General features: G+C 39.7%; 1 protein-coding gene across 1 annotated transcript; it reads left to right on the forward strand.

Moving 5' to 3' along the window:
* Positions 1-988: 988 nt before the first annotated feature.
* On the forward strand, positions 989-12,286 carry timp2a (TIMP metallopeptidase inhibitor 2a). The gene is made up of 5 exons (XM_078279027.1): positions 989-1,394; positions 7,423-7,523; positions 7,656-7,764; positions 10,157-10,281; positions 10,940-12,286. Exons 1-5 carry the CDS (start codon positions 1,259-1,261, stop codon positions 11,135-11,137), a joined length of 669 nt encoding a protein of 222 aa, XP_078135153.1. The 5' UTR covers positions 989-1,258; the 3' UTR covers positions 11,138-12,286.
* Positions 12,287-16,187: the final 3,901 nt, after the last annotated feature.

Raw genomic sequence — 16,187 nt, forward strand, 5'->3', positions numbered from 1 at the left:
TATTTAAAATCTTTCGTAGAAATACAGAAGTATTATTGGCAAAATGTATTTATCTAAAATATAAGTAGGCCTACTTATGCAGTAAAATGGGCACTGTGACTGATATATATGACATTATCAGATACTGAAGCATCACTATTTTTTATACAGTTAGGTAGTTCAGTCCAGTTGTTTCCAACCTAGAGGTTGGGCCCATCCAAAGGGTCACCAGATAAATCTGAGGGGTTGAGACGAAAGAGGAAACCGAAAACCAAAAGGTTGCACTTCACAAATGTATTAATTTCTTTAGAATTTCCTATAATCTGTGTTTTTATTATGACATTTTAGATAATTTTGACCTCTTTGGGCCTCCGACAGTTATTTAAATCAAACCATGTGAGAAGTTTAGTGGGAACATCTTTGGTGGAACTGCTATCTCAAAATTCATGGACACCTCTTTTTGTAAGGAGTCACAAGCCAAACATGTTGGGAACCACTGGTTTAATCTTTAATAAAGGGTTGTATTTTATAAGCTTTATGGAAAAAAATCAATAAGCTGTAAAGTAACCAGTAACTCCAGCTGTCCAATAAATGTAGTGCAGTAAAGTACAATATTACCCTCTGAAATGTAGAAACATAAATTTGAAATGCTACCTCAAAATTGTACTAAAGTAAACATTCAACTCAGGGACAGATTTATATGCAGTAATTTTCACTAAATGTCTTCCTGTTTCAATACACATATGAACTATAAACTGTTAGTTCAAATTACATATTTTAATTTCATGGCTAGTGTTTATAAATGCTAAAATCTGGGGATGGGGTTAAATAATCTTTCATAAATATAACTGTAACATGAGATCTAGCTACAAATATCTCAGAGACCTTTTTGAAGCAGCAACGGCTCCGGTTCTCGGTTGATCCAGCTGGAGCAGGCAGCGCCCCCTGCCGGTTCAGCCGGTACTGCCGGGAGGAGGAGCCGCACGGGCTGCTTTATAAAACCGCCTTGATCCTAGAAACGGAAACACTCCCTAAAGACAGACAGCTGCTGACACCAGCCAAGACATCTCCGGGAGCCACCGAGCACACAGTGAAACCTTACCTTTACACCGGAGCTGAGCGACCAGACCGCCCGGTGCTGTTAACCAGGTTTCTGTCGGTTAAAACAATAAAATAAAAAGCGGAGGGGGACGCTGCTGCCTGCCGCTGGATCTACACTGCGACGCATCTGCGCAGCACACAGCAACGAAGAGGCTGAAAAAACGTCGCATCAGTGTTTATGAAAATGCCGTTTTCCATTAACGGCATCCTTTGCACGCTCGCGCTGCTGGTCCTGTGGCGGACGGAGGAGCTCGCGGAAGCGTGCAGCTGCGCTCCGGTACATCCGCAACAGGCGTTCTGCAACGCCGATGTAGGTGAGTACGGCACCAGGGACTGTTGTTGTTGTTGTTGTTTACCTAGCCCATGTTGCACCAGGCTCCTGCGCAGATACCGGAAGCTACAGCGGCGGGTTTCAGCCCCTTTGCCCGCCTCCGGTGCGCGCCGAGTATGCTCTGCTTCTGGAAACCGCTGGAAAGCCTGAAGGTGGAGGGTCCTCAAGGCCATGGTCAGACAGTTTGCATTGCATCCAGATTGCACACTTGCGCGCACACACACACAAACACACGCAGATCCCATTGTCATATTTGGCCATGTTGACAACAATACGCCTCTAAAATAGCACAGGAAGAAAAAAAAAAGTTGTTTAGGTGTCATGGAGGCTTGTTATGAAGGGGGACACACACCCACAAACACACACAAGCTCATTTTAAAATGAAGTCCCCTTATCATTAATTTTACACCACCATAAGAAGTTAAAAGTGCACCTGTTAAAATGATAATTAACTTTATGGTAATTATTTATTTAGATTTTGTTGTAATATATCAGTATACGAAACCCACAATAAGAAGACTATATTGTTGTAGGGGTGTAAGTGCACTGTGTTTGTGCAAGTCAGTGTAATACACAGGAAGGAGTCTGGGACCATCACTGTACATAATGTCTTAGGTCTGGCGCAGAGTGTGGCTTCACTCCTCAGCTGTTCTGGGACGAAGCTGCGTCGCCTGGCTTTTGCAGGGCAACGTGGCACAAGAGAGGCAAAAGAGACAAGGAGGGAAAGAGCATAGAGGAGGACAAGGGATGGAGAATGTGAAGAGAATTTGTTTTGGGGGTGGGGGGGTTGAATCTAAACCACAGAATATGTCACACCACAAGCTTTCTTCTTCTTCTTCTTCTTCTTCTTCTTCTTCTTTTTATTTCCATTGCTGCCCTTTTTCTTCCTGTGAGGGGTGGTGCTGGGAGGAATTACAGGAATGTTGCTGGGATTTTCCCAACTTGCTCCGGTGTAACGCAGGGACACACACACACACACACACACACACACACACACTCTGGCTACATATGACATCTGGCTGTCAGTTCAGGGTGTGTTTTAGAAGGAAAAAACAATAAAAGTCACAGTCCAAGTTAAACTATGAATGGTATTCTTGAAAATGAGAAACTTTAAGGCGGCACTACTTTGGCATTTCTTCCTTCTTTGACTTATTCACACAAGCCTATACACACTTCCACATGCATGGGTGTGCGTCTGTGGATAAGATGTGTAACTGTGTATTTTCATATTGCAAAATGACATCTCTATTTTCAGGTGTGACTCAGTCTCTGTCTAACAGAAGAGGTGTATTTGTGTTTGGTGTGCTCATGTTGTTTTTTAAGGGTGTATGAGTCAATATAGCTTTTGTCAGAGGAGGGAGGAGGATGCACACAAAATGTGCAATGGTCAATGTCATTATCCGGCGATGGTTTTTAGAGTGAACATAAGGATGAAACTCTGGGTTTGGTGAATCTAAAAACCCCAATCTGCTGGGAGAAACACCCAGATCAGACACCGCACAGGCAGGACTGTAGATGGAGGAGATGGAGGTCAAATGGGTTTTGCAGGCTTGCAAAGAGCAGATAATCGGAATAGAGTTGGTTGTCTGGTTGCCCAGAATGTGCACGTAGGCAACAACAAAGTGACTTTGTCAACAGCTATGTGGTCTGACAATTTGATATTTATTGTGGTGACATTGGATCCCACTCGTTGCATGTTCACACACATTGTGTGTGTGTCATGCTAAATTATGCTCTAGGTTTAAGACCACAAGCCATTGAAATTTAGCAGTGTCATGCACCAAGTGAGTGTGATATACAATCACACTCACTCACACACATGTGCAGACACAAACATCCTCTTTTCATATAAATCTGTTGCCCACAAAGGGGAACTTCCCCGGCTGCCCTGCCCAGTCAGACTGGCCGGAGGCTGGGCGTTTGTGTGGGTGAACTTTGTGCAAGACCAGAGTCCCCCTTCTGTCTACAGGAGTGGACATGCCGCAACACATCCACACTGACTGTGCATGTCTCATTTCATAGAAATATTTTCTTCATAAAATGTACTTAACATGCACTGTAAGTTGCTGTGTTGAAATACATTTTAGAGTAGATTAAATTGTGTTTACATATACATTCTTTTACAACCCCATATGTTGTACAGTTGAGCAATACAGTTAATTAGAGACAAGAGGGAAAATAAATTCACTGGAAATTAAAGGTGCACTAATGGACATTTCAGCTCATTGTTTTGGTTTTCTGGCTTACATTTTGGTTCAGTCTCACCGCTCTCAATCCACATTGTTTCCAGCAGCAGCAGGCAGCTGTTGTCAGTGAAAAAGCTCCAAAAATCCTAACAAACAGCAGACAGACACAGTTCGAGACTAGCTGGGGAACATAGAGGAGCATTTAGCAGCTAAAGAGAGAGCTTTCCCTCAGGAGTTGGTATAGACCTAAGAGCTAAAAGAGAGTAAATATTGGACTTCCATTTATCATGTAACCTGAAACATGACTCCAAATGAATGATAATGTTGCTCCGTATCTGCTGGATGTAAATAAACAACATAAAAGGATGTTTCCATGTTCCACTGCCCACAAGTGGCCAAAAAAATATAATGTATAATCTAATATAATGAATGCTGCTTTAAATAGTATAGTGCTAAATCCATTGGCTGATCAAAAAGGCCAGTTTCTCAAATGTGAGAATTTGCTGCTTTTCTCTATTTTTATATCATCGCAAATTGAATACTTTTGTGTTTTGGACTGTTGGTTGAACAAAACAAGTTAGCGTTTTGAAGATTTTGATGGGCATTTTTCCCAATTTTCCTACATTTTTAATAATCCATAAATCAAAACACTACACAAATAATATATTATACTTGAATTAAAAAAAAAGCAGGAAAAAATATGCATGCACAAAAAGCCAATACTATTCGATTAGGGGTGTACGATTCAGAAAATGTCACGATACGATTCAATATCGATTTTCGATTCAAATTTTTATTTATATATATTCCTTAGTATATTCGTGTGGATTTTTTATTTAGTATCTTTTATTTTCCATATTATTCATGTGGATTTGTTTTATTTGTTATTTTAACATCCTGTTATGATGTATGTGTATGCTGTGTGTGTGCTTGTCTGTAGACATGTCTGTAAGCTACTGGGACCTTGAATTTCCCCATGGGGATCAATAAAGTATCTATCTATCTATCTATCATGTGATTGCAGTAGACATACAATTTAAAAAATATTTAAATACATTTTTTTATTTTTTTTAAAAATATGAATCGATTTTTGGAATTCTATGAATCGATTTTGAATCGGTAGAGCTTGAATCGCGATTCGAATATGAATCAATTTTTTTGCACACCCCTACTATTCGATGATATAATCCCGTTGATCTGACTGGATCTGCTGTCATCATGAAGACCTTTTCAAAGGAAACCAGAGCTATCGTCTTTGCTGCACAGGTTTTCACACAGATGTTGTCAGAGGTCATCAAGCCGGCTGAACTGTGTTTGAGGGCGGCTCTTCTCTGGTCAAATGACAGGTTAAACAGAAGGCCCACATACGTCTGGAGCTCGAAAAAACCACATCAGGAATGTGGAGGATGATTCGGTGGTCACTGTATGAGTATGGAAAAAAAAGAAATGGATTGTCATGATTGAATGCGGGGGACTGTGGGGATGTGGTGCGTGTGTGTGTTTTCATACAGGGGTTGCATGGAAAACATTGCGTAGTGCAACTGATACTCATGTAAAAGTCATTAAAATATCGTCCTGTTCAGAGGGGGGTAGAAATGTGGGTCAGTTGGTGGTTTATGGAGGGGTCTCCTGGCTGCTGATTGACTGCTGATGATCCGATGACTTTAGGATCAATCTGCGGTGAAGCTTGGTAGTCGTGCTATTTTAGCATCACGCTGTGTAGTCCGCCGCCTCTGCAACACGCTGTTTAGACTGCACAGGATGATCCGTCTGGCTTTATTGCAGGGCCGATACTGAGAAGTAAACATGTCTGCAACACCAAGGTAGACAGATAAGCTCCCATAATAGCAATGCATTTTGAACAACAGGGTAATTTCCCCTCAGTATTGTGACCTGCTGCTGATTCTCTGCTCATTAGTTTGTGGCTCAGAATGAGGTCAGGAAATGAGAGCGGAAAAACTGAGAGGAATGCAGGAGAGAGTGCCAGCCAGGTATACGTGTGTGTGTGTGTGTGTGTGTGTGTGTGTGTTTTTATGGGTGTACTCTGGCTGCTGCTGCATATTTGCATAAACATCAGGAAATAAAATGCAGAAGTTTGCTTGTGACTTTATAAAGCCAGTTATCAGTGCTGATAGTCCGCTCCATTGCATCCTGTAATTGTTAATCTCAGATTCAACAAATCTTTTATCTCTTCCTTCTCCTTTATTAGAAAATAGATTTAAGTAGATAACAAACCCTGTTATTTGGATAACAACTTAAACATACATAACGTTTTTTTTGTTTTTTTTACTTAAACCTGCATTCATTTATTTGTTTTTGGCCACTTGTAGGCAGTGAGACAAGCTTTAAATACAACGTTGACCTATTATCACCTCATGAGGTTGATGATACAAACCGGCAATGTAAGTCCAATATTCAGGGCCGAAAAACAAAGTGTTTATAGTTGTTCTGAAAGTCAAAGGCGGAGTGGAAAGCCAGCCACCATACACCTCAATAGATTCAATTAAGACTTTAGTTTTAATACTGCATTCAGATTGAATAGAATTCAGGCTTTTCTGCAGTGTTTTATAGTGGAGGCGTGAATGTTTTGGTTTGTTCGTGGACAAATCAAGTCAATTGAAAATGTAACCTTCCACTCTGGGACAACGTGTCAGAGTTTTCACCTTTTGACATTTTATAGACTTGACAATTGATAGCAGTTGTCGTAATAACGTGCAGAAAAGCATGCATCATGAACAAGGAGGGGAGAATGAAAAAGGGAAGAGGAAGGAGCAGAAGAGGAGACGTTATTAACTGTGGGAGCCATGAACCCCCATATTTGTGTCTGCTCCAAGTCATAAACTGAACCCAAGTGTGTGTGTGTGTGTGTGTGTGTGTGTGTGTGTGTGTGTGTGTGTGTGTGTGTGTGTGTGTGTGTGTGTGTGTGTGTGTGTGTGTGTGTGTGTGTGTGTGTGTGTGTGTGTGTGTGTGTGTGTGTGTGTGTGTGTGTGTGTGTCCCCTCTGTTCCTGCTTATTTTATGTCTCTCTCTCTCTATTGCTCATATTTTCCATTCTGAATAAATGCCCGAAGCATAGCTGAAGCTTGATGTAGTCAGTTAGGCCATTAAATAAACACGCGCACACGTCGAGAAACATGCCTTTGGCCCACTCTCTCTCTCTCTGCATATCAGCTTTCAAGTTGTACTCTTATATTCCTTAATTCTGCTCCTTTGACAGTTTCCTGGTCATGTTTGGAAGCAGGAAGCTTTGTGCTGCAGGCCAAGTCAGTTTATGTGTCTGGCCCTCATGCAGTTTTGGACCAAATGGGAACCCTTCCTGTGTTTTCATTGACTGGGCATGAGGCATGAGACATGAGACTTCAGGCAGCTGTGGAGGTTGTGTCGGTTGTTGTCAATCTGACCTTTTGTTAGCCCGGGATGTGGTGAACAAGAATCTTGCTGTCATTTTCCAAGCAAAAATGCCAAATATTCTCTGGTGTCAGATTCTCCAATGTGAGAATTTGCTGCTTTTTTTTTTTTTATATATATAATTGTAAACTTAATATCTCTGTTAGTCAAGAGAAAACAAGACATTTAAAGACGTCACCTTGGGATTTTTGAAATTGTGATGGGCATTTTTTAAATATTATCTAATATTTTGTAGACCAAAACAATGAATTGATTTGTCTGGAAAATACTCATTGTGAACACCTTGTTCACATATCTGGTTGCGTGCAGCAGCTTTTGCATCCTTTTTTATTGACAAAGGTTTTGTCTTTTTTGCATCTACTTTCTGTCTTTTGATGATGGGATCATGTATCGCTGTGGTCCTCTGTGTCCTCAACAGTGATTCGAGCGAAGGTGGTGGGAGAGAGAGAGGTGGATTCTGGGAATGATATCTATGGGAATCCCATCAAGAGGATCCAGTATGAGGTCAAACAGATCAAGGTAAGAATACACTGATCAAATTTGAATCCTTAACTTGATAGAATATCCACCAGATGCCTCCCAGTATTTTGATGCTCAGACTTTGACTCTTTCATTCTGACCTTTGACCGGCTCGCTGCGCTTTTGTTCCAGATGTTCAAGGGGCCTAACCAGGACATCGAGGCTGTCTTCACGGCTCCTGTGTCCGCTGTCTGTGGCGTTACCCTGGATGTCAACGGCAAGAAGGAGTACTTGATCTCAGGTGAGATTTTATGTCTGCTTTGTTTCTGGAGAGATTTCTCCAACCCATACACAAACAGAAATGTAAAAATGACATGTTGTGGAAATATTTCTCAACTTGACATTGTTACTCTTCAGTTTTTTGTACGGATTAAACAAACAAGAAATAACGTGTTAATTAGTGAGCTTTAGAGGTGCTGATAGGCAGAACCAGGCTAGTTGTTTCCCCCTGTTTACAGTTTTCATGCTAAGCTAAGCTAAGCTAACTGTCTCCTGGTTGTAGCTCCATAGCGTACAGTGAGAGCGACATCAATATTCTCATCTAACTTCTGGCAAGACGGTGAATAACTGTATTTTCCAAAATGTTGAACAGTTACTTTAGGCATACACTGTTTAGTGAGATTTTGTCATTTACTGTATTGGATATTGCCATTAAATTTGAACAACAGTAAGTCATTTACCTAAAAAAATACCAAATATGTGTTTATTTGCTCCAGCATTTCTCGGTTTTATATCTTTGTAAATAGTATTTTATTGTTGAAGTATAAAAATAAAAAATAAACTTTGATTTCTGGTAACTTCTAATGGGCAATTATTATACTATATTTTATATATATATATATATATATAATATACTAAGATGGAAACGTACAAAAGCGAAAGAATAAAAAGACAGACAGATCATCAGATATCAACCTCCCGGAGTTAACAGCCGGGCAGACAAACATGGGATTGGATAAAGACTAGCAGGCCATATTGTGTGTTGAAGGAGGAACTGTTTATGTTATTATGGGTAATGATACACTGCAGACTAAACCCTGGGGAGACTGGGAGTGACCTTGTCTGTCGTGCTACAGCTTAGGCTCCTGAGAGTTGTAAATGTACGTACTGTATATCTCGTTCACCCTGCTCGAGGTGATGATGACCATGAGATGAAAATAAAATATTTCACTCTGCAAGATACCAGCCTGATGGGAGCTGGATATACTGTGACTCAGTGACTGTCCATGTCCTTGTATTCACATTTACTTTCACAGATAAGGCTGCAAAAAATGTTTTGCTTTTGCAAGTTTAAAGCAAAAGCCGGAATTCACTTTATTCACTTTCTTGCAGAGAGTGGGATGAGTAGATTGCTTCCACTCTCATGTCTGTTCGCTAAATATGAAGTTACAGCCAGGAGACGTTAGCTTAGCTTAGCATAAAAACTGAAAACAGGATAGAAAAAAACGCTAGCATGACTCTGTCCGAAGGCAACAAAATCCACCTACCATCACCTTTAAAGCTCACTTATTAAACGTTTGTTTAATTCGTTTAAAACCAAAGTGTAAAAATGTCAATTGTATTGTTTTATGGGGAGTTTAGTGCCCGACTAGTTACTGTGACTGTCCCAAGAAATAGTCCAGCACATAACCCCCATGAAAGTTGTTTAAACACCTCGGTTTTGTTCACATTTAAAATAAATAAATAATTGGAGACCTTTTTAAAGGTGCTGGTAGGTGTTACCTAGCTGTTCCCCCTGCCTTTAGTTTTTATGCTTAGCTAAGCTAACTAGCTGCTGGCTGGAGACTTATATTCAACATACAGATGAGAGTGGTATCAATCTTTTCATTTAACTCTCCACCTGAGAGTGAATAAGCATATTTCCCAAAAATATACCTTTCATGTTTTGTATGCTGAATCTGGGTGGTATTGTGACTAAAAGCAGCAGAATGAGACAGTGCAGTGAGTAGAGGAGACATAGAGGATCATGATGTCATTCATGCTCTGGTTTCCCCATCGCAGACAGAGATGCACCCGCAAACACTCGGCCCTAATTACAGAGAGTTGTAAGAGGAGGAACTGCTGAAGCCAGCGTTTCCTCTCTCTAATGTCTGCAGGACTTGAGCAGTGGGAAAGGCAGTTAACTTTCTGCAGACCGGAGCATCTTTTAAAACGATTCATCCTTTCTTTAGTTTAAAGGGTTAACCGTTTGAAGAGTTCCAGTGAAACGTGAGTCAGTCCCATCTGCGAGGACATGCTGTAAAGACTTCAACATGTTGAGAGTTGCTCTGACAGACAGATAGCGGTGAAGTGAGGAGGATGCAGCCTGAGCAGATCTGTAAACTCACGTTGAAATATCTTCTTGTTTTGACTGGTGCCACTCATGCATAAAACATAAGCACCAGCTTTTTCACACAGAAGACAAGTGGTCTGTGTTGATGCCTGCAGGCACTCGTCTGAAAAGTAACCGATTTGATCAGTTTTATCTGTGAATCTGTTGTCTGACGCTCATAGTTTGACCTTTTGTCAAATAAATAATAATAATAAATATGAGCATTTTATATTGATGCATCTGCAGCTGCATTTATCAAGTGTTGTTGTGTCTGAATTTCCTGTCATTGTGCAGATTTTATCGCTGTCTTGTTCTTTTGCAGGCAAGGCCGAGGCCGACGGGCGCATGCATGTGACCCTGTGTGATTACATCATGCCCTGGGACTCCTTGAGCAACACCCAGAAGAAGGGCCTTAGCCAACGCTACGAGATGGGCTGTGAATGCAAGGTAAGGCAGGAAAGGACTGTCTGTGTATGTATGGTTTATCTGATTTGAATTAGTTGACAGAAAATCAAGTTGGATATTTTTTTGTTTCAGCTTCTTATATGAGAGGATTTGCATTTTTTTGTTTTTTTTTTTTTTTTTTTTTCTGTTTTTTTTAGGGATTAAACAAACAAAATATAATCAGTGAGCGTTTTTGGGTATTTTTACCGAAATTCGTTTATAAGATATAATATATTATAAGATAAGTTTAAAAAAAAAAAAAAAAGGCTACTGACCTCGTCCTGTTGTCTACTGATCCCAAGACAAGAAATTCGGAAATAAGTAGATAAATAGAGAAAGTAAAAAAGAAATACAAAAAGACATAAAACTAAAATAAGAACAGAAGTACAAATAGAAACTAATACAAGAGTAATTAAAGACAAAATTAGAAGGCAAAAGTGACTGATGTGATCAGCAAGTCTATTTAAACGGCAAATAATATATAATATGAAAAAGTAATGATGCTTAGTGTTTGTCTGGATATTAATATAGAAATATAATATGGTATATACTGTAATAAAATGGTATTATAAGTTATCGTTTCAAATAATATAACTTGACTTTACATGACTCCGCCGTTTGTGCAAACAGTATAGGGAGATTGTTCTGTGTGTCTCTGCAGATTGTGCGCTGTCCCTCTCTGCCCTGTGAGATCTCTGCTCCTGAGGAGTGTCTGTGGACAGACATGATGATCGAGAAGCAGGTGCACGGACGCCAGGCCAGCCACTACGCCTGCGTCAAGAGGGCGGACGGCTCCTGCTCCTGGTACCGCGGCATTGCGTCGCCCAAGAAGGAGTTCCTGGACGCCGATGACCCTTAATCACGTGGCTCGCCTGACTGCCCACTGCACAGCCTGGCTGGAAAATAAATGTTAAACGATTCCATTGAAATATAAGATAACAACATCAGGCAATGTGATTTATTTTTTTTAATTTTTTTTTTTTTTTTTAAAGGCAAAGCTAATGTGACTAACATTACCTGCTGGTCCGAAAACAACCTTCAGCCTCTCTTTGTATTTGTTGTCCGTAAGCATTTCAGTTAGACAAAGCAACACGAGGCCGCTTTCAACCTCAGCATTGCCCCAATTTAACTGAAGAGGCTCGGAGGTTGTTCTCAGACTCAGGTTGTTCTCTGTAAAAAACAAACCTAGCATCATGAGACATAGACTGGTCAAGTGATGATGTAACTTCCTCCTGAGGCTGGCGTCAGGAGGATATAAATTCTCGGTGAGACAGAGCACTTCCTGCCCCGCAAAGCGCTTTAACAGCTCTGCTCTCCAACTTCACAAGTCAATCCCGATCTACGGACGATCCTTCTTTACCCATTGTGTTTCTACTTTTATTACCTCATTCTCCATTTTATTCCAAAGCCAAATTCCAAGTTGCCTTTTTTTAAATGATTGTCTCGCTCTCTCCGAACACTAACTAACTAACACTTTTTGTTTAAAAAGAACATGAGTCATCTTGGCTGATCTTTCCTGGTTTGATTAGGTGAAAAATCTGTTCTTGTGGAGATTTCAACTGAAGCCTGTGGTCGTCACAGGCCTCACTGGACCAGTCTATGCTGTGTAAAGATGAGCGCTCTAAATTTAAACCTGCTCATGAGGTAAAACACCACCTCACCGCCCCACAGTCCAATCAGAAATATCCAAAATGTCTCTTTCTCATCTCGTCTTCATCCCTCTCCCTTGTTATCCCCACTATGTAGCTGTACAGTACCTATGCATATACTTTTGTTGTTACTTGATGATTCTTATTTTACTGCTTTAGAACTAGATTTGCACTTTTTGAGGATGAGTTCCAGTAAAGACAAGAGCCTGAACACTCTGATGTGACAGTGATTATAGTTCGCCAAGACCGACAGATCCACCTCAGGTGCAGATTTCTCCTATTTTGAGTGCTTTTGGTGATCCATATTCACAAACTTATTCTCGCTATCTTTGTCATAACAGATAAAATAGTACTTGCAATCGAAGAAAAACAAAAAAAGTGGCGTGTGAGAGGTTCGGATATAAGGGATCTTTTTCCAGATTTTATGTGTGAAAGACAAAAACAAAAGCTTTGTTGGGTGTTATTTCAGTGTCTTTGTATTACCTGTTGATTGTAAATGCCAACAGCAGTTTCAGGACTTGCCAATATATTCTCGCAGACGGTTCATTTCATGAGTAATAAGGTCTTTACATGCTTAATTTTAGCTTTTGACTTGTCTTTCCTGCTCCTTCCAGTTATTAATGAAAGCTTCATCGCTGTCATAGAAAGCAAGTTACTCAATTGAAGTTTACAGTGCTGTTTTACACACCTCAAGCTACATTAACAAAAAAAATATATATATGATGGAGTATTAGAGGCATAATTTAAAAGTAAACTCTTTCCATTTTCCATTAATTTGTATTTTTTCAGTGTTATTATACCTGTCATGATTTTTGTGTGTTTTCGCTGTCTTTGTCTACGATGTCTTTAGCTGTAGTGTTGAGGTGAGAAGGTCCTCTTGCGCTGGAGTAACGTGAGAGTGAGAGAGATGAATCCTTTTTGGAGAGGTGTAGAGAAATGAGAAATGGGTACCTTGTGTGAATAGAGGACTGTGCATGTGTTTGATGCTTTGTGTAAGTCCGGGCGAAGGACAAAATATTCAGTATTATCAAATAAAAACCACGTTTGAAAAAAAAAAACAAAAAAAACACTGCCTTTGTCTCTTTTTGGGCGTTTGTTGATATGGTTTCAGTGACGTGATGCAGGCTAAAAGTATGGAGGCCCAAAGTGTTCAAAAATGAGTAAATAAATACAGTAATACATTATGAAGCAAACCTTTGCTTTATGCTAAATGTTGATATTGGCACAAAGCAAAGGTTTGTTTCATAATGTCATACTGTATTTAAGCATCACTAAAGCATTACTGAACAGCTTCACAGATTAGCTAGCATGGCTCTAAACTAGATTAGTCTTGATATTTCGAGCGGTTTTAATTTTACAAAGCTACCTTTTTCCAATAACCGTTTTATTTCTTACCATTTCAATCATGATAAAAAAAAGTCCATTTGTCATTCAAGGCAAACAGTGCAGAGACGGTTGTGTAATTGGATGTACACATAACTGGCTCCATCCTGTTTATCGTGATTGACAAACAGGACATGATGAAATAAAATAGTCACTGGTGTGTTGAAATGAAAACCGACACGTTCAAGTAAAAACTGCTGGAATTAAAGAACAAGACCAATCTGGTTTACTGCCATGCTACATGTAACAACTTTGTGAGGCCGTTCTTTGGCACAGTGGTGCTTTGAGCTAAATGCATAATGCATCATCAGCATGCTAATACACTCACAAAAACAATGCTAACATGTTGATGTTTAGTAGGTATAATGTTTACCTTGTTCACCATCTTAGTTTAGCATGTTAGCATGCTAACCTTAGCTAATTAGCACTAAACACAGCTGCGGCAATGTATCTGATGCATGGATGCTAGAGGAAAGGTTAAAGATCACCAAAGTTATTAGAATTCATCTTGAGGGGAACATGAATGTCTACACCAAATTTCATGGCAATACTTCCAATATTTAAGATATTTCAAACTACTGGACAGAAAAATGACCACTGTTTCATCATGTTATTCATGATTTTATATTTCATAATGTCTTATTTATTAACTTTTAATCTGTAGAACCACTGAAACAGTTTCTATAATGAGTTGCTTTTTATTTGTGCCTATTCCATTAAATTCTAGATTTAACCTCAAAGCATTTATAATGTTGGTGTTTTTAGCAGTCAAACCTGGCCTTGATTTGGCGGCTGTTAATTTCCCACTGAGGTCGTCGGTGTGTGAGGGACGTGTATGTAGAGTGGAGAGGATGTGCTGGGTGAAGGGCAGACAAATATTCTTGAAGAGATGTGGTAGGCTAATCGACTCAACTAGGAAAATATTTGAGAAATGTGCAGGCAGAGCCCAGACCAGGCGGTTTTGTCATCACTGTTCATTCTCTCCTCGATGTCAAACAGGATTGTAATAATCATCCAGTGTCAGAGCGGATTTCACTTCTTCCTAAACTCAGAGGTCACTGTGTCTGAGCGAGGGTGTGAATTCAGTTATAAGTGTATTTAAAAAAAGTGGACTGATGTGAGGTGTGTACATGACTGTCACTTGTCTTAAATCGACAGTTGCTTTTGACTTCTCCCTTTGTGTTTGAAACCCAGTTGGGTAACTCTTAAGTATGTGAGGTCGGTGAATTGTTGATGCAACCTCATTTGCAATCAAACTTACCCAAGACAGTGAGGACAGAGAGGAAGACACCGAATATTATTGTAATACTTACAAGAAAACACACACAATGTGTGTTTGAATTATGAATTATGACTCAAAGAAAGACTTAAATCTTGACATTGTTGGTCTGAGGCAACAAGAAGTCTTTTGACTCCCCACATCTCCCACTCATAAATATTTTACTTTTTACTCATTGTTATATCTGGTGGTATCTTTCTAATGAATCAAATGATGAGCTGAAGAGAGTTTTGTTGCATTTTGGGCGGAAACACATGAATAGGGTAATATTAATGTGACTAGTTAATGCAACACTAGAGAACTTTTCCTGTTTCGGTCCCCCTACAGGTTGGAAGCGGAATTGTCCCATTATGTCTCATTGGAACTACAGATCCGCTACCCGATCTGGCAAACTTGCATAGTGCGGTTATAGCCGGTAGAGAGCCGCAAAGCGAATGCAGAAATGCCGTTCACCCTGTTACGAGGTGATGAACCACTGAGACGATTTTGGAAACATTATTTTAAGTTACAAAAAGTTCTCTATAGTTGCTTTAACATCTTTAACAGAATTATAATTTATAAGCATTTAATTCTTTTTAATGGCTCTCACTGGTTTGTGTCCAGGAAACACTACAAAAATGTTTACAAAACGTTTCAGAGCGAGGCACACTTTTCTGACGGCTCTGCATTTACAAAAAATATAATGCGACACAAATAATCTGATGTATCTACATAACTGATAGACTGTGAAGAAAAAGGATACCTCTCAAATAGGTAGTTATAGTTGTAGTCATATTGGGAGATGATATTGAGGCCTGACGTCGTATTTTCATTTCCACGAGAATACGACGTCAGACCTCAATATCATCTCCCGATGTATGTTTAAAAAAACGTTTTATAATCTGCCTTACAGTTAATAAACCAACCCTGTTTATTTATTCATGCCGATAACAAACTGTGCTAAAATGCGGCTGATACAGACTGAAGAATGAATGAGGAAATGAAAGAGCGCTGTGTCAGAGGGAGGAGACTGAGAGAAACTCAAGATTTATTGAAGAAAACCTGCTCCCAACCAGGTTAGGTTCACAGGCTCAGTTACCATAGTAAGGTGTGTGTGTGTGTGTGTGTGTGTGTGTGTGTGTGTGTGTGTGTGTCTGTTTTTTTTTATTTACATTCAATACAATACAGGACTACAGAATACAATAGGCTACATAAAGTGCAGATTAAGTAGGCATTACAAAGCTTACAAAGATGGATATGCGAAAGTGATATGGTATTAACACAATAGGCTATACATGAATAAACAGTCTATAACAATGCTGAGATGTAGTGAAGAGTCAAACACACACAAAAAAAGAAGAAGAAAAAATGAAAAAAACAGTTGCAATTGCAATTGCAACAATAGGTGCAATAGGTCAGTAATAACACAGTTAACCGGAATAGACAGTCTATATCACATGTGTCAAACTCAAGGCCTGGGGGCCAAATCCGGCCCCTTGCAAATTTTGATCCGGCCCTCATTTCAATTTAGGTTCACAGCAAGTTTTGGCCCGACTAGTTGTGCACCACACCAAAGAAATCAGGAAACTGTTTTTCATACTGTAATTATGCGACACTGC

This window comes from Sander vitreus, chromosome 21 (assembly GCF_031162955.1).
Source record: "Sander vitreus isolate 19-12246 chromosome 21, sanVit1, whole genome shotgun sequence".
NCBI classification, from domain to species: domain Eukaryota; kingdom Metazoa; phylum Chordata; class Actinopteri; order Perciformes; family Percidae; genus Sander; species Sander vitreus.